General features: G+C 36.2%; 1 protein-coding gene across 1 annotated transcript in view; it reads right to left on the bottom strand.

Moving 5' to 3' along the window:
* Positions 1 to 22,933, bottom strand: part of Ddx1 (DEAD-box helicase 1) — a 36,975-nt gene extending 14,042 nt beyond the window's left edge. The window contains exons 1-14 of the mRNA XM_026394675.2: positions 22,827 to 22,933; positions 19,687 to 19,738; positions 19,359 to 19,422; positions 18,410 to 18,439; positions 17,593 to 17,689; positions 15,416 to 15,463; positions 11,094 to 11,177; positions 10,806 to 10,889; positions 10,209 to 10,285; positions 9,584 to 9,656; positions 7,248 to 7,324; positions 7,033 to 7,147; positions 6,163 to 6,301; positions 1,209 to 1,269 (exon numbers count right to left, since the gene is read on the bottom strand). Coding sequence (XP_026250460.1) covers positions 1,209 to 1,269; positions 6,163 to 6,301; positions 7,033 to 7,147; positions 7,248 to 7,324; positions 9,584 to 9,656; positions 10,209 to 10,285; positions 10,806 to 10,889; positions 11,094 to 11,177; positions 15,416 to 15,463; positions 17,593 to 17,689; positions 18,410 to 18,439; positions 19,359 to 19,422; positions 19,687 to 19,738; positions 22,827 to 22,842 — 1,017 coding nt within the window. The 5' untranslated portion in view covers positions 22,843 to 22,933. The remainder of the gene's footprint in view (positions 1 to 1,208; positions 1,270 to 6,162; positions 6,302 to 7,032; positions 7,148 to 7,247; positions 7,325 to 9,583; positions 9,657 to 10,208; positions 10,286 to 10,805; positions 10,890 to 11,093; positions 11,178 to 15,415; positions 15,464 to 17,592; positions 17,690 to 18,409; positions 18,440 to 19,358; positions 19,423 to 19,686; positions 19,739 to 22,826) is intronic.
* Positions 22,934 to 24,808: the final 1,875 nt, after the last annotated feature.

The raw sequence follows: 24,808 nt of genomic DNA, 5'->3' as shown, positions 1-24,808 counted from the left end.
CAAACAACCACAGGTTTAAAAAAAAAAGTCTGAAAGAAATATTTGACTTGTACAATAGCACTAATCACTCCATGTGGCCTCACCTGCACATGGTACACAATATATCAACTTTAAAAGTTACAAACTAAAATAATTCTACTCTGTAACTCCAAAACTGACTTGCACCCCAACATAGGACCCAAAAGAGGGATGGGGAAAAATAACAGAGAAAATGTACAATGGAAGAAGAGCAGAAGGAGAACATATCAGATTCCCTAAGAAGTAGAATAAAATCAAATTCTGCCAAGAAAGCCAGGGAATAACTCTGCTTTCACTTTGCTATTGGCTTCAGTTAGTATCTAATTTTGAAATAATTCTAATGAAGGCAGTAATTCCCTCAAAGTTCTGCAGCTAGAAAACAGGAGATGAGAAATTTAGTTATCTTGTGAAAAAATTAGGTTTGGGTTAAAAGAAATTAAAACTAGGAATAAGCCTATTAAATCTGAATTACAAACCTCTAAAGTAAAATATAATACTAAATAAAAATATATCAAAGCAATACTATTCAGAATAGTACTAGTGAGTATAAGAATATGTCTCCTTGCTCTTAATATACCAGACCAGGTCAAATCTAAGTCTACTCAGTATCACATTTAGTTTGACAGGGGCACCAGTGGAATTGGAGGGTAACATACCTGTCATGAAATAGTATCAGATGGTTTAAGTTACATTATTAAATATTTGGAAAGGAAAATTAGTAAGAAAAAAAGTTGTTTCAATATTATATGTGGGTGTATATATAAAATACTAACCTTCATAAAATTGACCAGCAGTTAAGAATTTTCCAAACTTCTTCCACACTACTAGGGATCATCACACAATCTTAGTTTTGTACTTCAAAATGACATGCCTGAGCACAGCCTTCCACATAGATGAATTCATTTCTCTCCTCAATGGAACCACTATAGACTGTCTTAACATTATTTATCCTTCCCAAGGGTCACTGAAAAACCTTCTACTCTTCTCTGCATCTACCTTATTAGCATTTTGATCTTCAACACCAGTTCTTTTTCCCCATTATCCCAAAAAAGAGTGACTCTTAATTAATTGCCCTATATTGCCAAATGACAACACATAATGCTACTTTTTAAAAATTAGGATGGTTCAAGCTTCTGTAACCTGATTTCTATTGACCTTTTTCTCTCTATACATACATATGCACAACTCACCCCATTATCCAAAACAGAGAGCTGATCCCGTGCTGCAACACCTCCAATTATCAGAAGCTCCCTGAAATAAATATCAAATGATAATGTAGAAAGAACATTAAAGTCTGCTTTACACTGATTTGTACATGTTTCTTTTTGGTGGGAATAAGTCATTAAAAAAAGAATCTACCATAAAGTAAGTACAGATAAGGTCTGAAGCAAAGCAGTTCCTTTCTGGTAGCCATACACAATGCTAAGGCACAGTAAAGCAACTGAAGAGTATGTGTGAAAGCTCAGAACACAGAAAAACTGGTTCCCATCTCCATATCCTTCTACATTGGAATGACTCAAGCTTCTCTAACATGGTTTCTATGACTTTTTTCTATATATACACACATGCACTTCTTACATGTGGAAAATGTTTCTGAAAGAAGAGATAAAAACCCATTTTAAAAGCTTGCCGCTAGTAAGGATAACTACAGATCAAGCATGAAGTGAAAGAAGACTAACTTTTATAAAATAGTATTTTGTGGGCTGCCTAGCAGGTGTGAGGCACAGGGTTCAATCCTCAGCACCACATAAAAATAAAAAATACATATATATTCTTTTGTGCTGTTTAAATTTTTCTCATTTCAACAAAAGGGCACATGCAAAAGACTAAATAATCATAAATCCCTCCCCTTCATAACATACTCAAAAATTATCTCAGAATGGATCAGAGATCAAAAGTAGAACCTAAAATTATAAGATTCATAGAAAACACAAGAGCAAATTTTCATGACCTTGGTTTAGACACACACTATCTTACATATAAACACCAAAACAGTGACAAAAAGAAAATAAATTAGACTTCAGAGAAATTAATAACTTCAAAGGATACTATCAAGAGAGGAAAACGTTAATTCACAGAAAGGGAGACAATATTTGCAAATCATGTGTCTAACATACTGAATAAAATACCAAACTATATAAAGAACTCCTACAACACAACAATATAAAGATAACCCAATTTAAAAATGGATAAGATTTGAAAATATATTTCTCTCAAAATATTCAAATGGGCAATAAACACATGAATAATGTGCAATATTATTAATTACAATGATAGAGCAAGTAAAAACCAAAGGAAGATAACATTTTTGCTCACTAGGATAAATACACTCAAAAACATAGACCCCATATGTTACTGAAGATGTAGAGAAATTAGAACCCTCATTTATTGCTATTAGAACAAAGTGGGACAGCCACTTTAGAATGCTGATTCCTAACCACATGACCTAGCAATTCCACTCCTGACTATATATTCAGGGGAAATGAGAACATGTCCACACAAAAACTTGTGCATGAAGGCTTATAGCATAGTAGCCCAAACCCAACAGTCACGAACAGTCCAAATGCCTACCAACTGACGAAGGGATAAACCAAAGTATGGATCTTCCACACCTTTGGAATAGATACTCTGATAGTATTTTCCGCAATAAAATGACGTACTGATACATGCTGCCACAGGGATGACCCCTGAAATGTTATACTAAGTGAAAAAAGCCAGTCACAAAAGAACAGACAATTCCATGTATACAAAATGTCTACAACAGGCGAGTCTACAAAGCGAGAAAATTGTCTTTGTCATTGTCTAGGGATGGGAGGGTTAGGGGAAAATGGGACTGACTGCCAATGGGCACAGAGTGTCTCTTGGGGATGATGAAAATGGCCTAAAATTAGTTACAGGGGAGTGATTACAGTCAAGTCTGTGAATATAGTCAAAACTAAAAACAAACTTACATTGTAAAGGGTGAATTATAAATGTGAATTGTATCTCAAAATAGCTAGTTAAAAAAATTATCATTTAATAAAGAGCAGACAAAATTACTTCCTGAGGCAGCCACGTAAGTTTCTTTTTCTTTACCACTGAATATCAAAATATATAAAGAAGTCCTACTAATCAACAATATAAAGACAACCCAATTTAAAAATGGACAAGATTTGAACATATATTTCTTCAAAATATACAAATGGCCAATAAGCACATTCTGCACCTAATTTATTTATTTATTTGGTACCAGGGATTAAATCCAGAGGACTTAACCACTGAGCCTCACCTCCAACTGTTTTTTGTTTTTTTTTTTTAATTTTCAGACAGGGTCTCACTAAGCTGCTTAGGGCCTAAGTAGCTGAGGCTGGCTATGAACTTGTGATCTTCCTGCCGCAGCCTCTGGAGCCACTGGATTACAGGCATGTGCCACCACACCCAGCTTCATTTGTGATTTTGAGACAGTGCCTTGCTGAGGGCCCCACTAAGATTCTTAGGCTGGCCTCGAACTTGTAATACTCCTGCCTCAGCCTCCTAAGTTGCTGGTATTATTATAGGGGTGTACTACCATGCCCAGCTAACTGTATAACTTTCAATCAGAAGTATCTTCTTTTATTAATTTTATTGTTTTGATTACTCATTTTTAAAACACTGGAAAACACTAAGAAAACGAATGCTTCAGCAATGAGTTTAATGATCATATGACTAATTAAAAATTAATCAGCTTTGTGTGGGCTAGGGGTATAGCTCAGTGGGACAGTGCTTGCTTAGCACACATGAGGCACTTGGTTCAATCCTCAGCACCACAAAAAACAAATAAAAGTATTGTGTCCATCTACAACTAAAAAGAATTTTTTTTTTTAAATCAGTTTTATGGATGCCTACCTTTATTTTAAGCAACATAGATCACAAAATCTACCATAAAGCAGAACAAGGGCTGGGGTTGTAGCTCAGTGGTAGAGCACTTGGCTAGCATATGTGAGGCCCTGGGTTCAATCCTCAGCAGCACATAAAAATAAATAAATAAATAAATAAATAAATAAAGAAAGAAAGAAAGAAAAGAAAAAAGGAAAAAAACAAAAGCATTACAAAATAAATAATTCCTAACCCATTTTGCCACATTCCTTAAACACCATCACACCAGAGCCACTATGCTTCCTAAACCCAGCAATGCCCAAAAGCAGACTGGCTACCTAAAAATCACCTGGAAGCACCTTTTTCTTTAAAAAAAAAAAAAAAAAACCAGTTCTAATTCCTAGTCCCTAGAAATTCTGATTCATTACTGCCAGGGGATGGAACCAATAGATTTGTATGTGAGCCCCCAAGTTCCTGTTTTCAACTATTATCCTAAAGCTATCCTTTCTTGCCCCACGATACGTAAGTCCTCCTTCATAATCTGATATATTTATCTTATAAACTTCACAGAAGTTAAATACACACATACACAACAATGTATGCTCTTATGTACAGCACTGCAGAGTTGAAGAATATAAAAGGACCACTGCCTTGAGGAGAGCAAAACTGAGGAACAGAAAAGTTTTTTACATTTAAAACAAGGAACACCGACACATGACAGCACATAGGAGGAAAGCGAGGCAGACGTTGCCTGTCACACAGGAGCAGGGAGAGAGGACTGGGCTGGGACAACCAGGTGGGCTTCCTGGAAATATCAGGATCCCTGCTGGGTTTTAAAAGAAGGAAAAGGTTCATTTGTATAATACCAAATGGGTATTGTATTATATTTTATCAACTTCACCAGTGAATTGTTTTTATTCTTCTTCCCTCCCAGCCTTTGTTCACAGGCATAATATCTTATACATAACAACAGCATAAAATCAAGTCAATTGGTATTTTATAATCTTACAAAAATACTCGAAGGAAGAGGTCTCTGAGTCTCATACTGAGCAGTCGCCCTGGCCGTGCATGTGCGTGATCCTTGGGTGGCTTTCCCTCACACACGCTCAAGCATTTACCAAACTCATTTTTTGTTTTCCCTCCACACTACCCCACAGCTCCACACTTAGTTCTCTGAAAGCACAGATTAATTCTCCTTGTTGTATCCTTAGTCCCTAGCCTAAGACTTCACACAAAGTAGATATCTGAATATTTCCCAAATAAGTAATAATCCTCAAACTAAAATTAGGAATTATTATTACAGATGTAATTTATCCCAATCAGTTTGCTTAACTCATCAATAAGTACACTATTAAATCCCAATGGCTCGGGAGGCTGAGCAGGAGGATCTCAAGTTCAAAGCCAGCCCCAGCAATGGCGAGGCACTAAAATACTCATTGAGACCCTGTCTCTAAAAAAAATACAAAATAGGGCTGGAGATGTGGTTCAATGATCAAGTGCCCCTGAGTTCAATCCCTGGTAACGCCCTCCACCCATTATAAAAAAAAAAAATCCACTATTAAAAAGTCAGAACCTTGTGATGTCAAAAAATTCAGTTTCTGGACTTCAGATAGTGGTGATGGTTGTACAATCCTGTGAACATACTAAAAACTGTTAAATTGTACAGTTTTAAATGGTGAATTTTATGGTGTGGATTGTTTCAAGAAAAAATTAATTAAAAGAAAAATTAACAAAAAGTAAGTGTCAAATTAACATAGAGAGTAGTCTACTTACATGCTATGCCTTTCTTAAGATTAACAAAAAGCAAGTTTCAAATTAACAGAGAGTAGTCTACTTATATGCTATGCCTTTCTTAAGAGTAAAGGGATTGCTACTGAGCGAGAAATTCCACGAGATCACTTAGCTTATGGCCTTCTTCCAATGGCAGAAAGAGCTCTGTGTCTGAATGCCCAACAGAAATGAGTCACCACCATGGGAAAGAAGTTCAAAACCATGCTAGAAACCAGAGCAGTAACTTTCCATGCAGATGAAGGGATAAAATTAATCTAACACTGAATGAAATGCTCCCTTTAAAAAAGTTAATTTTCACTCTAACATTGTTTGATTAACCACGAAAAATCAAATCCATTACTTACCAAATGTATGAAGTTTTATATGCAAACATTGTTACTGTATGTCAAAGTATACTTATACACCTCACATGTATACTATATATATACATATATACCTCTTTTTATTCTACTTTACTCTTCTTCCAAAACACTTCCAATCTAAAGATAACAGGCAGTTGAGTATAAAAGGAAAACTTACCTTAATTTAGGATTATCAACATATTTCTTAAACTGCTTGACATTATTCAAAGTTTGTTCAGCTAATTCACGAGAGGGTTCAACGATGAGAGCTTTTGGAGCATTGGGGAGAAACTTTGTTTGTGTCACCTGCGCATTACCTTAGGAGAATAAAAAGTATTAGAACACTTTTAAATCATGCCTAAAAATACCATTATTTGTAAAACATGAGGATGAGCATTCCAGCATCAAAATTTTTAATAATAATTATCAAAAAGTATAGGTGAAAGTAAAACAAGATACGATAAGGCTAAAATTCCTAAAATGAAATAAGGCTTCTTTAAATTAAACCTACTTGCAATGATTGTAATTGATATGTCTGTGAAATGACTTATTTGTTTTGTGATAAACTAGCTAGGGAATGTTCTTAATTTAAATAAATAAAACATATTACAATACAATGGGTAAAAGCATAAGCTTTGAAGCCAGATTGCTTGGATTTGAATTTAGTTCTACCACTTATTTGCCCTGGCACCTTGGGCAAGTTACTTCAAGTCCCTATTCCTCAGGCTCTTTGTCCGTAAAATGGAAAGACTTCTACATTATAGAGTTGTTGTGAAGATCAAATAGCCCATGTAAAGCACTTAACATTCTACCATGGCACAAGCCACACATGTTAGCTGTCATTTACCACCATGACTGAGATGCCCTAAATGCCTAAACTGAAACTAGGGTTTATGAATTAGGTTTTAAAATTGAATTTTACAGAGTAAATAGAAAAGAAAGAGTAAACAGAAAGAAAGGGATATGTGACTCACTATGAGAAACCCTACTTACTAGAGTTTTCACTAATGCCCCAACCTAAAAAATCTTACCCGCACAGATGCAATACCTGTGTGCTGTGATTTGACAACGTAACTATCTGGTGCCTTGGAAAGAGCAACAAAACCATCTTTTGGTGGAAACTTAAATTCTTCTTCACCAAAGTTAAATTTTAGTTCAGCATTCTAGCATTGAATAAAGGACAAAATTTTAAAAATTAACTTAATACAAAATAATGAATATCAAGCAGATTATAATTATACCAAAATTTTCCTAAATAATTACCTTCAAAACACAAGCAGGAAAGAGGGCTTGGTTTTTCATATGTGGTGGTACTTCAAATGCCAGACCAAGATCTTTCCCTTAAGAAAAAAAAATTTAAAAAACAAGAAAACAGAAAATGAAACAATGAGAAAAGAACTTCCACATATTCACACCATCGAATCTACAAATGTGTCTGCATTAATGCTTCCCCCCTGGAACCCTTGGATAAATTGTGCTGCCTCAGGCCAACCTCTTCGCTTTTCTCCTTTACTCCTAAACTGTCCCTCCCCTACCCCTACATCAGACCACTGCCACTAGACATTCCTTAGCATACAAACATACTCCACATTAATTACAACACAAGCAACTCTCCCTCGAGCCCATTTCCACTTATCTTCCTTTTTCCTTCACTTTTTAGAAGTAAAACTTTTGGGTTTCCATTTTTTTTTTTTTAGTATATATCCACTTCCTTTTCTTCCATTTTCTATTGATCTGACTCCCAATCAGCTCAACCACTCCATCACCCATTTTCTTGCTCATCTAAAACAACTGTCAAGAGCACTGATGTACCCCACCAAATCCAGCAGTTAATTCTCACTCCTCGTATCTTTCTAGACAAGACCCCCGAGCAGCACTGGACCCAACCCTGACTGCTCCCTCCTCCTTAAAACATTTTCTTCACCTGGACCCTAAGACCTTCGTTTCCCTGGTTCTGCCCCTCCTGGTTTTCCTCTCCTCACTCTCTGCTGGATTCTCCTCAGTATGCATACTTCTAGCCACAGGAACCCAGGCCTCAGATCTCTTCTGTTCTTTATCTCCCCTTATTCCCTAGTTGATCTCAATCCACTCCTCATCCCCCAGTCTGTTTTCAACACAGAAGCAAGAATACTGTTAAACTAAAGAAAGATAATGCCATTCCTATGCCTAAAACCATAGTAAAGTTCTCACTCAAAATAAAAAGCAAAGTTTGTATTATAGCCTCCCTCACTATTCTACCACCTCCTACAAGCTCAGACACATGGGTCTCCTCACTCTTAGGTCCCTAAAGCACACTCCATCTCAAGGCCTTTCAGGTCTGCTTCCTCTACCTAAAATGCTCTTATAAGATTATCTGAAGAATGGCAGCTATTATAAATACAAACAACAGGTGTTGGCAAGGATGTGGGGAAAAAGGCACACTCGTACATTGCGGGTGGAACTGCAAATTGGTGCAGCCAATATAAAAAGCAGCATGGAGAATCCTTAGAAAACTGAGAATAGAACCACTATTTGACCCAGCTATCCCACTCCTCAGTTTATACCCAAAGGACTTAAAAACAGCATACTACAGTGACACAGCCATGTCAATGTTTATAGTAGCACAATTCACAATAGCTAAACTGTGGAACCAACCTAGAGGCCCTACAGTAGATGAACAGATAAAGAAAATGTGGTATATATACCAATGGAATATTATTCAGTATTTAAAGAAATAAAATCATGGCATCTGCAGGTAATGGATGGAACTGGAGAGTATAATTCTAAGTGAAGTCAGCCAATCCCCAAAAACCAAATACCAAATGTTTTCTCTGATTTAAGGATGCTGATACATAATGTCATGGTGGTGGAGGGATGACATGAAGGATTAGATGAACTCTAGATAGGGCAAAGGGGAAAAGGGAAAAAGGAAGGGAGAGGAAGAGGTTATGGGCGTAGGAAAGATGGTGGAATGAGATGGACATCATTACCCTAAGTACGTGTATAAAGACACAAATGCTGTGACTTGACTTTGTGTACAACCACAGATATGAAAAATTGTGCTCTATGTGTGTAATATGAATTGTAATGCATTCTGCTGTCATATATAACAAATTAAAACCTAAAAAATATGGGAAAAAAGAAGAATGAAATTATGCATTTTCAAGAAAATGAAAAAAAAAAGATTATCTGCAGAGCCCACCACCCAACTCTGGCTTCTACTTATGTCACATCATCAGCAAAACCTTCTCCGTCAACCCTGTAGAAAAGCACACATCTTCAGACTGCTACCACTGTCTACTTCTTTCCCCTATTTTATAGTCTCCCTCGTAGAATTGTTACCACCTAACTTAGTACTCACATCTTTGCCTCTACTCACTAACAGGCAAGTTCTACTGACATAACCTTGTCTGTCTATTCCATTTTCTGCAGTTATCTCCAGTTCTTACCAGGGGACCTGACACATAGCCTATGTTCAATAAATATTTGTTCAAATTAAAGACAGGGTGGAAGAGACAGAGAATTGAAATACAGGGTAAGAAGATTAAGGCAAAAAAAAAAAAAAACCCTCACAATATTGAATTATACCTTTTTGCTAATAAAATCCACAGAGAGCTTACCATTTTTGGAGAATTTGACATGTCCTTTATCTATATCTAGGTAACATCCAATGGTGTCATGCATAGTGAATTCCTAGAAACCCAGAAAGTAAAGTGTTATTAATAGAAAGCAATATCTTAAATGACATTAAAAGTTCAAATATAGCTGCATCAAAAGCCTGTTGGTGTTTCAAAATAACCTCTACATGGTATTAAAAATGTCTATTAAAGAATTACACATATATAATGGCAGACTCACCTGACAGCCTTTTAAAATCAACATATTTAGGCTCACTAACATTAAGATCACCAGAACAACTACATTTAGAATCACCGTAACTAAAACTAAGAAATGGGAACAATATAAGAGCCAAAGCCAAAACCAGATTGGGTAAAAAGAGGAAATTATGTAATGTATTTTGGAGGGGTTAATAAATGGCATGAAAGAAAAATTATAATTACTACATATTTATCTAGTTTTATAATATATCTTCATTGAAATCCACATCTGAAATTTCTGTGGAAAATACATAGAAAATATACTTGAGTTTGAGAATAATTTCTATACCCTCAGTTATAACTAATCAAGCATGCAACAAAACTCACTAATGCTATGCTTAAATCAATAACAGCATAGCTTACTTACCTCTCCATAATTATCAAACTGTTTGTTATGGGATTTCTTTCCTGTTCCACCAAAGCCAAATCCAAACTTGTCTGTACCTAGATTTAAAAGTAGCTTAAGTATGTAGTAGGAGTAAGTAGGAAATTAAAAGCCCTGTTCAAGAAGTAATCTTATATCTTCATTTCAACAAACCACAGGAAATTCTTCACTCAAATTTCTGAATTTGGGGAACAACTGAAGCACTCTTAGCCTGTGGAGACCACTGGACATGACAGACATATGCACCACTCCATCCCACTTCGCTCTGGCCACTAAGAAATTCAGGCACAATTTTACAAGAATGTGGAGCATCTAAGCAGTATGTGTGGATGTATTCATGCATATTAACTTCACCCTGACTCCAATCATATTCTTAATCTTACTTCCCCTAATTTTGTACTGTTATATGAATTGCTTAGTTCAAATCTTTCTTGCAATAAAGTACACATAAATTCTATTTCTAGGACTTTAAAATATAAACCTTTTATAGTTAAGTCTATTATTTTGTTTCCCCAAAATAATAAAATATTAACAATCCATGAATAACTCAACCAATTCATTTACTTGAGGGACACTTACCTAGATCTAGGGAGGCCTGCATGGTAGACCACCCAACTCTGCATAACCCCTGGTCATGACAGGAGACTTCATAGTAATGTTTCCCTATAAGGGCAAAACTTTTTAGATTTATGTAAATCACATATATGACTCATTTACTACATAACAATGTGTATGTACCAAATGAAGAATTCAAAGTCATTTTTTACAATTAAAAATCTCAGATCCTTGATTTAAAGTAACTTTAGGGAAATTCATGCATTGATAGAGTTTCAAAGGGTCATACAAGTAAAAATGCCATTCGAATACCTTTCATTAATCCTTTAGTAGCTCTGCATCCGTGCCATTCCTTCACTTCTCTACTTTGACAACAAAGACCATCTGACCCAATTGCTGGATTTGAGAAAAAACTCGTCAGTACAAGCTTTATAAATCATGCATTGTGAAATAAATATCTTAAGTTTGACTAATAATTCCTTCACTTGTATTATAACGTTCCAGAAAATTGAGACTTATTGATTCCTGGGTGATAGCCAGGACTTTCCCTAAAACTAACTGCCCTTACTCATCACCCAGATATCTTTGGCTATGTTGAGGGCTAGATTCTACACTGTAATCTGTTACAAAGAGGAAAAGATTTCAGAGCATCTAGAAAGGAATCAATAGGCCCTAACCTGACTTGCATCACCAGCAGATGTGTTTAGGCAACCATTCTCTACAGTCCTTTAAAGAAACTGGCACTCAAGCATAATGCAGTACCCATCCATCATTTCTAGCCCTGATTTTATGCTGACATTAAACCTGAGTGGTCACTATATTAAAAGATAACGGACCCAGAAATTATAGTGGGAAAGTAGGAAATAGCATATAAACATGTATGTTACGCTAAAATATCTAATAAAAGATAAGGCTCTATATTATATACCACAGTTGGTCACTGTGACGTCCACATAGTAAGTGCTTACTGAAGTCAAGCAAAAATTTAGTTTTTGTCTATACTAGAAAGAAAATATAGCTGCTACTCTGGTTTTTGTCAGCAACTCATATTCACTACCTGAATGTAGAACAAATATATATTTTGCTTCTTCATTTTTTTTTTTTTTTGTATTAGAGATTGAACTTAGGGCACTTAACCACTCACTGAGCCACAACCCCAAACCTTCTTGTTTTTCTTTTTTAAATTTTGAGACAGGGCCTTGCTAAGTTTCTGAGGCTGGCTTTGAACTTGCAATCCTCCTGCCTCAGCCTCCCAAGCTGATGGGATTACAGGCATGCGCCACCATGCCCAGCTGCTGGAGAACAAATTTTTAAGAAACCACTTCATCACATATCTTACTTCCCTTTTCAAAAGATTAAATTATTCAAAGTACAAATGCTTACTCATGATACGATAACGAGTTACACAAAACTCTGAACTTTTAAAAAAGTTCTCTAGCAATGATATATATATATATATATATCCTTAAAATTTTTATATTTAAAACTATGTTTTTTAGTTGTCAATGGACCTTTATTTATTTATTTTTATGTGATGCTGAGACTCGAACCCAGTGCCTCACACGTGCTAGGCAAGTGCTCTACCACTGAGCCACAACCCCATCCCTTAAAATTCTTTATGTAACATACAGATAAAAAATTTCATATAAATGGTGTGTGATAAAAATTAGCAGTTTTTGGTTTTGGGGGTGGGCTGTTTTGGCATGATTCCTCATCATGTCCATCTTACATTTCTTGCATCCTGCTTTTCATGGTCATCAACAGCAGATGAACACTCCCCAACTCGAGATTCTGACTCATTCTTTGTAATGGTTGCACAATAGTCCTAGGATATACACTAATGTTTGATAACTGCTCTCCTAGCAATAGCATTTACTTTGTTGACAGGTTTTCAGTTTTCTTTCCATTACAAATAGTGGTTCAACAAACAGCTTTATACAGTTATGTTTGCATAACAGTACTTTTATTCTAATAAGAATAAAAAATATATATATCTTTAATTTTTGTAGGTAAGGCCATACTGCTTTCCAGACACAATAATTCATAGGTTAGCCATCCTTTTGAATTTTATTTCCATTTCTCTACTACCTGTACGTCTGATAATTTGAATATTTATTGACCATTTGAATGCTTTGCTTTGCTGTCTATTAATATCTTCTGCAGATTTCTTTTTTAACTTTTTATGGTTTTAGTTATGACAGTAGAATGTATTTTGACATATTATACATTTGTGAACTATAACTTCCCATTCTTTCGGTTGTATGGGATGTGGAGTTACACTGGTAGTGTATTCATGTTACGAACATAGGAAAGTAATGTCACATTCACTCTACTCTTTCCTATTCCCATTCCATCCATCCCCATTCCTTCCCTTTATTCACATTTTCTTTATCCATCCATCTGTTGAAGGGTACCTAGATTGGTTCCATAACTTAGCTATTGTGAATTGAGCTAGTACTAATATTGATGTGGCCGTGTCACTGATATGCTGATTATAAGTCCTTTGGGTATAAACCAAGAAGTGGGATAACTGGGTCAAATGGTGGTTCCATTCCAAGTTTTCGGAGGAATCGCCATACTGCTTTCCAGAGTGGTGATACCAATTTGTAGCCCCACCAGCAATGTATGAGTGCACCTTTTCCCCCACATCCTTGCCAACATTGTTACTTAAATTCTTGATAATTACCATTCTGACTGGAGATGAAATCTCAGTGCTTAGTTTTAATTTGCATTCCTTTAATTGCTAGAGATGTTGAACATTTTTTCATATATTAATTGATTGACTGTATTTCTTCTTCTGTGTCTTTTCAGTTCCTTTGCCCACTTATTGATTGGGTTATTTATTGTTTTGGTGTTAAGTTTTTTGAGTTCTTTATATATCCTGCAAATTAATGCTCTACGTACAAGTGTCAAAGATTTTCTCCCATTCTATAGACTCTCTCTTCACATTCTTTTTTTTTTTTTTCATTGTTTGGAACAAGTTTTTTTTTTTTTTTTTTATTGGTTGTTCAAAACATTACAAAGCTCTTGACATATCATATTTCATACATTAGATTCAAGTGGGTTATGAACTCCCATTTTTACCCCAATCTTCACGTTCTTAATTGTTTCCTTTACAGTGAAAAAGCTTTGTAGTTTGATACCATCCCATCTATTGATTCTTGATTTTACTTCTTGTACTTTAGGAGTCTTACTGAAGAATTGAGTTCCTCATGCGACATAAGAGATTTGGACTCACTTTTTCTTATAGCGCAGGTCTAATGCGTAGGTCCTTGATCCATTTTGAGTTGAGTTTTATGTAGCGTGAGAGATAGGGGTTTAATTTCATTTTGCTACACATGGATTTCCAGTTTTCCTAGCACCATTTGTTGAAGAGGCTATCTTTTCTCCAATGTATGTTTACAGCACCTTTGTCTAGTATGAGATACTGTATTTATGTGGGTTTGTCTCTGCATTTTCTATTCTGAAGCACTGGTCTTCATGTCTGTTTTGGTGCCAATATCATGCCGTTTTTCTTACTGTAGCTCTGGTATTGTGATGCCTCCTGTTTCACTTTTCTTGCTGAGGATTGCTTTGGTTATTCTGGGCCTATTTTTCCAATTAATTTCATAACTGCTTTTTCTATGTCTATGAAGAACGTCATTGGAATTTTAATAGAAATTGCATTAAATCTGTAGAGTGCTTTTGGTAGTATGGACATTTTAACAATATTAAATCTGCCTACCCAAGAACATGGGAGATCCTTCCATCTTCTAAAGTCTTCTTCAATTTCCTTCTTGAGTATTCTATAGTTTTCACTGTAGAGATCTTTCACCTCTTTTGTTAGACAGATTCCCAAATATTTTATTCAGTTTCAGACTATTATGAATGGGATAGTTTTCCTAATTTCTCTTTCAGTTGATTCATTACTGATGTATACGAACGTAATTGATTTATGGGTGTTAATTTTATATCCCTCTGCAGATTTTTCTTATTGCTTGTGTCTTTCTTACCAAAATTGATAAAACTTTATCTGCTAGCTACACAATGAACCTTTATTAATTTATAATGATTCCTCATCTTTCATCAACATTCCATGTATTCTGTATCTATTACTTGTTTACTACCTTTTTATGATATCTTCTTCACATTAAAAAAAAACAAAACTATACAACTACACCTATGTTTTCTTTTATAATTTCTGAGATTCCTATTTGGGTTAATAATGTTTCAACAGTAAATTATGTATGTGATTTTCTACACTTATATATGATTACACACACATACACACACACAATTTAAATCTTAAACACATATAGAATTTATTTCTAATTCTGATATGAAACAGAAGTCAATTTTATCTTGTTCCAGATGGATCATCAATTGTGCCAGCAGGCTTCACTGAATAAATCCTTTTTTCTCACTGAAATGAAACACTATTTTTTTCCTTGCATATTAACTGAGATTTATTTCCATTACATTCTGCTGTCTAGTCCTATTTCAGTATTATACTGCTTAATTGTAGTAACTGTTTTCCAATAACTGGTAAATTAGATCATTTATTAGACTTTTACATAATTTTCTTAATAGTCTCACATATTTTTCAAAAGAAAGTTTCTGAATTACAGAGGAGCAGGTAAAATCTGTCTACTTACCAAAAGCAGATCCTCTGTCATATGGATTCATTTGCCATTTGTTGAGCACTAAACCAATTACAATAAGAAAAGTTACCCAGAAATGTATGACATTAAAAATACTCTATAAAAAAAACAAAAGCACATATGTTATATTTTACATGATATCTTAATTCCTCTAGATTCAATATGGTCACACACATTATTTAGAATATATATATAAAGCTAGAGCTTTTTTGTTGAAAATCAAAACATGTCAAAGATAGTAATCACTGGCTTATCTAGGATTAAATTCTTATTTTCTTACTTGATTCAATGCACTTTTTATTAGGTGACTTTGATCTTTGTCCTCACTCCTACTTAGATGGTTGGTAAAATGAAATTTAGGTAAATAAGCATGCTGACTTCAATCATAATATCAATAACTGGCCTGTATTTCAGAGTCTAATAATTATACTTCTATTATTATTAAAGGAAAAGCAAGACCTTTATCTTAATTCAGTCATATTAAAAAGTCACACATTTTTGTTTTTTGGGGATTGAAATTTTCCTTTTCTAAAATATTTTAATAGTCTATGAATAAAGAATTATAATAGCTAAGGAGAACCTTATTTTCTAGTCCAACTTTCTGCCCAAGGTAGAAATCCTTTCTAGATCATTTCTGATCAAAAGATATCCATCATGGGGCTGGGGTTGTAGTTCGGTGGTAGAGTGCTTGCCTTGCATGCATGAGGCATTTGGTTTATACTCAGCACCACATAAAAATAAAGATATTGTGTCCATCAAGAGCTTAAAAAAAAAGATTTCCATCATTGGCTTAAATACTTGGAATAATGGAGAACTATCTTTCTGGAGGTTCTCTCCTCCATTGTTGGCTCAATCTAGGTATTGGGAAGTACTTAAGTTAAACAGAAATCATGCAGATTATTTTGAACTGGTCCTGGTCCTACTTTCTAGAATTATTTTCTCTGCAGATCTCCTCCACAAGTTGACAATTACCCTATCTCCTTTTGTACTTCTCCATATATCTATATCTTTTTTATTTCTCAGAGGACATGATTTTTTTCAAAACATCACCATTCTAATTGTCCTGCTTTAGAAGAATTCTCTTTTATAATCATCTCAAATAAAAGATGACATACAGTTATGACAAATTCTGAAACTATTTTATAATAAACCAATAGTCTAAATAGTTATATCCATTTTCTATTTCACAATTATAAATGAATTCTATGAACTATATAACACTGTTATTTTCAAACAAGCAAAAAGAAAATGTGATATGCCCATTCACTCTACTTAAGCTTGCTATTTTGTCACAATCCTATTTTGTAATATGACACAAGTGACTTTGAAATATAAGTTTTGTTAAATTATAACAAAACCACAGTTTAACTAAAATAAAACAGAATTTAAAAAGTGTTTAACAAAAGCAACATAACGGGGGCTGGAGATGTGGCTCAGCGGTAGCGCGCTCGCCTGGCATGCGTGCGGCCCGGGTTCGATCCTCAGCACCACATACCACAAAGATGTTGAGATGTTGTGTCCGCCGAGAACTAAAAAATAAATATTAAAAATTCTCTCTCTCTCTCTCTCCTCTCTCACTCTCTCTTTAAAAAAAAAAAAAAAAAAAGCAACATAACGTAAAATAAAAGTAAGATTGTTCATGGCACAGAAAGAATCATAAACTTAATAAAAGAACCAACTGAAACAGAACTGAAAAAAAATTGACTATAAAATTTATACTTTACATTTTAACTCTCTGAGTTCCTTCCTTCCAACCTCAAAAACAAAAAAAAAAAAAAAGCACACTTCTTTTCCCACCATCATGGGTTTCTACTCTATAAATTATCTGTAAAATCCTTCTTCAATATTTCCTTTGCAAAATATTGTACCAATTTATCTTTAATATTAGACATAAAAAATTAAAAGGTTAAAAAAGACACAAAGATAACTAAATGTAATTTCCAAACTTCCAGTGTTTTCACAAAGAAAACACTGTTCTTATTTTACAAGGGACAATATTTCACTACGTGGGTTCTAAATGGCACTTAGCATCCCTGTTTTCCAGGACACCAAATTCTAATATTACACTGCTCGTATTGGTAATAAAAAGGCATACCAAACCTCGAACTTCTAAATGTCAGAATGAGAATTAATGATTTACACAAAAGAAAACATCCATCTATAATAATTACCCGAAGCACCAGTTTTAATTGTTGTTTTTCCTTTTTTCCCTTCTTGTTGGTCTTTCAGAGTTTCATAAACTATCTGTATAACTGGAATACTGAAAGCCTATCAAAGAAACAAAGTTTTTTTTATTAGTGTCAGGTATTAATAAGTTAATTATCAATATGAATGACAAGGTTATACATACACATTGAATAATTACATGCATTCCAGATTGCTGCTCTAATTTCATTTGCCCAAACCCAAAACACCAGTAAGATAACAGGGAGTTATTGAATGAACAAAGCAGAAGGCAGCTGATAACCCAAAACATAAACAGTAAGGCCCTTCAGAACAAACCTAAACTAAAAAGTATCATCTAGTCTGACAAATGGTTTCTCTAGACAAGGCCAACTGTAGATCATTTCTTTATCACTAAGCCATTGCATTAAAATTCTGAAATGAGTGTAAACACTAAAGATATCACAATTCCCAAGACAAGCTTAAATCTATATTCTTAAAGCCATACTCTTGTAGATGTTCAGTTTGTTGACAACAAAGACATTACTCAATGGAAAGCCATCAATTGCTTACAGTTTGAAAATGGTTGTTTGGGGGTTTGTTTAATATTTTTTCAGTTGCTGATGGACCTTTATTTTACTTATTTATCTGAGAATCAAACCCAGTGCATCACACATGCTAGGCAAGCAGTCTACTACTAAGCCACAATCCCAGCCTTGGAGGTGGTTGTTTTAGTAAATATTTCAAAATAACACTATGGTTCAAAGACACTTTAAAATTCAGCTCTTAATTAAATTGAAATGTTAATTTAAATGTATTACTTACACCAGTTTTTCCACTTCCTGTTTCTGCAGCCTGAATTGGAGGAAAAAATTGATTTACATAAAACTGTCAATTACATAGATGAAATTAAAATGAAACCATGTAGAACTCTTTAACACTTAACTAGCTGCCTTTATTTTCACAGTACTTCAAGATTACCCAGACTTCCCCAGACAACTTTAACTATTGCTAATTCAATTCCTTAAGAATCTGTTCTTTCTTTCCTTTGCATTGCCACCAATCCAACTGAAGCCTTCATCATTCTAATCTGATTATTATGACAATGTCCTAATAGTATCTAACCCCACAGAGCAATATTACAATCTGCGTCCAAAGCAGGCTTCTCAGAAACCTAATTCTGACAATGTACCACACCTATTTAACACACTTTCCACTTTCAAAAAATGTCCAAATTCTTTAACAAGACACTAGAGCAAAAGTCCAAAAAATTCAACCCACAATATTATTTCCTATTTTACCAAGCTACATCTCCCACCCAGGAATATGTATTTTATGCTCCCATCTACCTGAACTACTCCAGGATCACATCCCCCCTTCTCCCACCTACTGGTTTTCTTGGAGCTTTTCTCTTCAATCTTCCCTTCCTCCAAACAGTCCCTTGTGATCCCTCAAGCCAAAGGACAAACTGACTTCCACTTGAACCCTGTAGTACTATGCATCTCCTAAGTAGGTGTCCCACTCTCTCATATGACATTTACTTCTGCACGTCTTCCTACCCCTACTTGGTTTAAACTTTTCAAGAACCAAGATTGTATCTTTCTTCCCTTGTGCCCCCATAGCTTCTACTCAATACTTTGATGACATATGTATCATAAGTGTTGGTAAATGAATAAAATTAATTTGGTAAAAATATCATTAAGCCTACGAAATTCTTAAATCGGGCTACACAAACAATACAAATACACCCCTTTACAATCATATTTAAACATACCATAAGTACATCACCTCCTCCTAGGATCAATGGGATGGATTCAGCTTGGATATCAGTTGGGAGGCTAAAAGAATCACAAGTGAAGAAACTTAGTTAAAAAAAAAAGAAAATCAACTACCTAAGCTAACTAAATCATTTTATTGGTAAATGCTACCAATTTTTTCAGCTAGAATTATGCCCAAGTTAAAAAAGGAAACATAATTGAAAGAATCACCAGAAAAACCATGTGTCACTTTACAACTAGAATAAAAAAATATTTGATAAAGTCACTAAATGTTTAAATGATAAAACACTCTTGTTACCATGCATTTAGATTCTATGTACTTACAGCCAATCCATCTCTTCCACAGCTTGTGCAATCTCAGGCATAACACCCATCTCTGAAAATAAAAAGTAATTTTAAAATCCATACAACTAAACTTATCATAAATCATATTGCTCTTAAGATTCCTTTCACAGAACTGGGTAGACTTTAAAGCATGGCTCATTGATATCAGACCCACTAAGTATAGCAACTGCTGAGAAATGTCCAATGTCCAAGTTTTGGAGACACACTTGAGTTCAAATTCAAGTTTTTAGTTACTAGTAAGTGACCTTGAGCAAAGCCATAACCTGTTTTCTTCACAGAAAATGAGGCTTATATGACTTACCTTGTAGGTATGAATATAGGAAGATTAGTGATAATAATGTAATGCATCTGGCACATAGTACTCACAGTGCTATTTACCTCCTAGAAGACTAGTGAAAAATCTGCCAGTTAGGGTTCTAAACAAGCATCTCAGTTGCCTTCATTAAGTGATATGGCAATTAGGTACCTTGCCTATTCCAATACCATTTGAATACCCTCAAGAATCTGAGAAAAATGAACAGCCCACATGTATTGGCAGCCATAATCAAAATTCTGGTTAACTGAAGAGGGAGCTGACAATGGTGGCAACTTTTGGGCAACTGGAAATGATCAGTTCTGTTCTTAACTCTGCAAATATTTAAATAATTCTATACCAAGGCAAGTCCAAAATGAATAGATTAAGCTATTCCCAATTAAGTTTTCTCATTTCATCATTTCTTTAGTAAACTTTCTCAAGTTTAAAAGGAGTAGTCTGGGCTGGGGATGTGGCTCAAGCGGTAGTGCGCTCTCCTGGCGTGCGTGCGGCCCGGGTTCGATCCTCAGCACCACATACAAAACAAAGATGTTGTGTCTGCCGATAACTAAAAAATAAATATGAAAATTCTCTCTCTCTCTCTCTCTCTCTCTCTCTCTCTCTCTCCCTCACTCTCTCTTAAAAAAGAAAATGTTTAAAAATAAATAAATAAATAAAAGGAGTAGTCAGCTGGATTACTTCAATTTTCCTTCCAGATGGAGAAGGGATTTTTAAGTCTGAATTTATAAAAAGCACTTTTGTTGCTGTTATTACAAAAGTATACACCACTATAAAAATGAATAAAAGTTAAACTTTACCAAGCCCCAGAAATTACAAAATTTTAAAATTTTGTAATTCTTGTCAGTTTGTGAAAAAGCATACAGCTAATCTTAAAATATATATCTTTATAAAAGCAACTTTTATTTTGTATCAGGTGAACAGATTCATCATTTTCAAAAAGAAGGTTGTCACAACTTTAAATCTCCCCAGGAAAATCCAGATAGAGAAGCTAATTAAGCTCTAAAGGGATGATCTTTCTAAGCATTACCCACTTTAGAGTTCAGTTATATTCTTGCTCTTAAAATACAAACTGTTTCAAAAAAGGAAGTGATGGTCTTAAATATGCCTTATACACAAGCTTAAGCTGCTTGCAAAACAATAATACTGGAAAAAGCAACCACACACTGCTTTCAGCAAATCCCAGACAATTTCTTATCCCATTCTGGTCATAGCTCTGCATGTTTTCTTTGAGCACTTTTAACAGTTACAGGAAAAACAAGAATATTCATGTTATTTAATCCTACTTTTGCCTTTATTTCATCATTTCAGTCTCTTCTCCCAGTTCTCTGCTCCAACATTACTGAAATCTGTGCATAACTTACAAAGACATGCATTTTATAAACAAAAAACTAGAACTTCTCTACAGATCTTGGCTCCAAAACTGTGTTAGGTGAGAATTAGGAAAAGAAAAACAGCAATCACCCTAAGTAGATTTCCCCAGGACTCTAATTAGGTGTAATTTTGGTGATCTGAAATTTCTCACTTGACTAGAGATTTGGAATTCCTAATATTCTCACAGGAGAAAACTGAAAATTATACAATATATGACATCTGATGTCATTTTAATGGGTTAAAACATTAAAAGTAGGCCTAACAATTTATTTATTACTATATAAATTTATCATATTTTGTATGCTTAAGGCTAATTATAGCTTTATAAAACTGTAGTTGCAAAAAAGGAGAATGATAAAGGAAGGGAGAAGCCCAGCCCAGTGGGTACAGGCCTGTTTGTAATCCCAACTACTCAGAAGGCCAAGAAAGGAGAATGTCAAATTTAAGGCCAGTCTGGGCAACTAAGCGAGCAGCTCTAAAAATAAAAAAATAAGCGGTTGGGGTTGTGGCTCAGCAGTAGAGCGCTTGCTTAGCCAGTGCAAGGCCCTGGGTTCGATCCTCAGCACCACATATAAATAAATAAATAAAATAAAGGTATTGTGTCCAATTACAACTAAAAAATAAATCTTTTTTTTTAAATAAAATAAGTACAAATAAAAAAGACTGAGTATGTGGCTCCGAAGTGGGGCACCCCCTGGGTTCAATTTCCATTAACACCCCCACCCCAACTACTGGGTTCAATAAGCCAAATCAAACCCTGTTTGGAATAATGGCGTATCATGGGCGAATAAATTAACAATTAATTTTCAAATTTTACGTTGGGCTAACTTAAACATGAGTGAAAATGCTTTCCCTCTGGCTTCGACATTTAATGTTAGTATTGATACAGTGTCCTTAACAACAAACAGAAGAGCAGGTTTATCCTTGTGTGGGTTTTTTTTTTTTTTTTAACTTCGAAAGGCCTGAAAACAACTGAATGGAGGCAAGATCGTCACTTGTCCCAATGACCCCTCCCCACGCCCAGTTGCTTCTAGGCCCGGCCAAAACCTGAAACGGTGCGGGCAAAACCTGGGTCGCAAAGCGCCAGGGCCACGTCAAAGGGGCAGGAACCTGGCCATCAGCTAGCAGCTGGCACAACGCCGCCACCTGGTTGCCGCCGCCCCGCGCGGACTGGCAGGAAAGCCGAGGTGACCAGAGAAAGAAGCTTGAGAAGGAGCAGGGGCAGTGCCGTCCCCGGCAGCACCTGGCGAGAAATGCCCTCCCCGAAGCTGGGCCGCGCGGACCGGCCTCTCGGCGGCCGCCACTGACCCCGCAGCGCAGGGCCCCGGGGGCTGCAGCGGACTGCGCCCTGCAGCCCCTAAAGCTCCTCCCCAGCCGCCGCGGGCCAAGGCGTGCAGCGAGCCGCCCACACCACCCCCAGCTCCCACCAACGCACCGGAGAAGGCCGCCATCTTCGCCTGTCCTCCGTGGCTCGGCTCACTCGCTCCCTCCCTCCCTACTGACACCGCGGGCGCGGCAGCGCGTGCTTCCGGCCCTTGGCCTTCGCGTTCCGAGTCCGGGCAGGGACTCGGCCCCGGGAGAACGGTTCCGACCGAGGAAAAGACACCCGGCTTGCCACTCACGAGCCTGAGCCCCAGCGCAGACCCAGCTCAGCTGGACGGTGCCTTCCCGAAGTAGCCAGGACCGGTCACTAGCCGTCCTGGAGGTTACCAATTCTTTAGAGCAGGCCACGTGTCATCAGGATCACTTTTCCTCATTCAAGGAAGCAGATGTTCGAGGATTAGGGTCAAACCATGGACCCGGGCTGATCTAACAGCAAAACTGCCCTACTGGCTGCCTCCCTCAGTCCCCGTCTCCAGCTCGAGTGCCTGGCACACACTAGATATTTGTTACGTATTTTTGACGGAAATAAGTAGAGATTTAGGTCTCCTTTCTTTTCTTTCAAACATGTTTGATGTAGCTTTGATAATTTCAGGCTTGACTTCCAGGCAATTTTGACTCCTTTCTCTTTGCAGAAAGATGGTACAAGTAAAGGAATATTAATTCATCCCACCACCCACTCTGCCAGGTAGTAATAGAATCTTTAGATGCACACACTGAGATTCAGGAAAGTTAGTAACTTGTCTAATACCACAGAGCTGCTAGATGGCAACCTGGGATCTGGGCCACCTCTGCTGACTCCAGGGCCCATTCTGTACTCTGCATAGTCTGTCCCAGAATGTCATGGAGAAAAGTGAAACCCTAAGTCCAGATATGATTAGAAATACAAGTTTGAGAGTCATACCCTCTGGATTTGAATTCTAGCTGTGCCAATTGCTAGCTGTGTAGTCTTGAACAAGTTGTGAAATGTCTCTGGGCTTCTGGTTGCTCAACTCTAAAATAGGGATGAGCAATAATAGCATCTATCTCTTAGGATTGTTAGGAGGATTAAATAAAATATATAAAGCATCTAGAAGAGTGCATAGTACATGAAAACAATATAAAGTATTATTCCTATTATTATTATTATTAAGAATTTACTTGAAGCTCCAAAAGCCAATGACAATACATTCAGGTCTGCAGTTTCACACTTCCAAGATAGCACCACTCGCATTATATTCTATATTCTTGTTATGTTTTATATAAATGATACTGAGAATTATACAACATAGCAATTTCAAAAGGAAATCTGGTGTTTGTGTCTTTAACATTCACCCTAAACATATGAACGTATCGAAGATGCAAACAAATAGAAAAAGTTTCTCTAAAGAAAGTTTTGAAGTGCTGTTGTGCTTTTCCTTTCTCAAGGGAGAAAGCAATTTCCAGGGTCTACTCAGAGAAGTTTTGATCGCAAGAAGTTGAGATCTGAGATGGGAGGAGAGGAAAACATACAGAGAGAGAAAGCTGGCAGGAGGGATTGGCAAACTACATTTCCTACTACTGTGAAGGATACCTGTGATTTTTTCTTTTTCCTCCCAAGGGCTAAACAAACCTGTGGGAAATGAACTTGAAGCTTCCCTCAAAGGGAATGTACACAAGAGAGCTTCCTAGAGAAGCTGAATTGTTCAGCAGACAGACCCTCAAAGGACCCTGTTGTTTCTGTACCATCCAGCTGGAGGAGAGATACTACCTGCCTTGTGTAGAGCCACTTGGAGGACACCAGCAGGAGAATCTCTAAGGCGAACACAAAATATGCCCTTTGGGGGAAAGAGTCAGCCTTGAATGTGACTGAACCAAGGAGGAACAGAATCAAATCACATGGCACCAGCCAATGAAGATGGGAACCCCACTCTCTAGACTATCCCTCCCCAGGAATCAGAGACAACTGCTGATAGGAGAGGGGAGAGCAGAGAAGACTGACCTCCACGACAACACAGCTCTCAGACTTGGGATAGGCCAAGGTGGGGAGGAAGAAACTGTGCCTTGGTTAAAGTTGTG

This window comes from Urocitellus parryii, chromosome 12 (assembly GCF_045843805.1).
Source record: "Urocitellus parryii isolate mUroPar1 chromosome 12, mUroPar1.hap1, whole genome shotgun sequence".
Taxonomy (NCBI): domain Eukaryota; kingdom Metazoa; phylum Chordata; class Mammalia; order Rodentia; family Sciuridae; genus Urocitellus; species Urocitellus parryii.
Note: the sequence above shows the minus strand (reverse complement) of the source record. Positions and strands in the feature narration are given on the sequence as shown.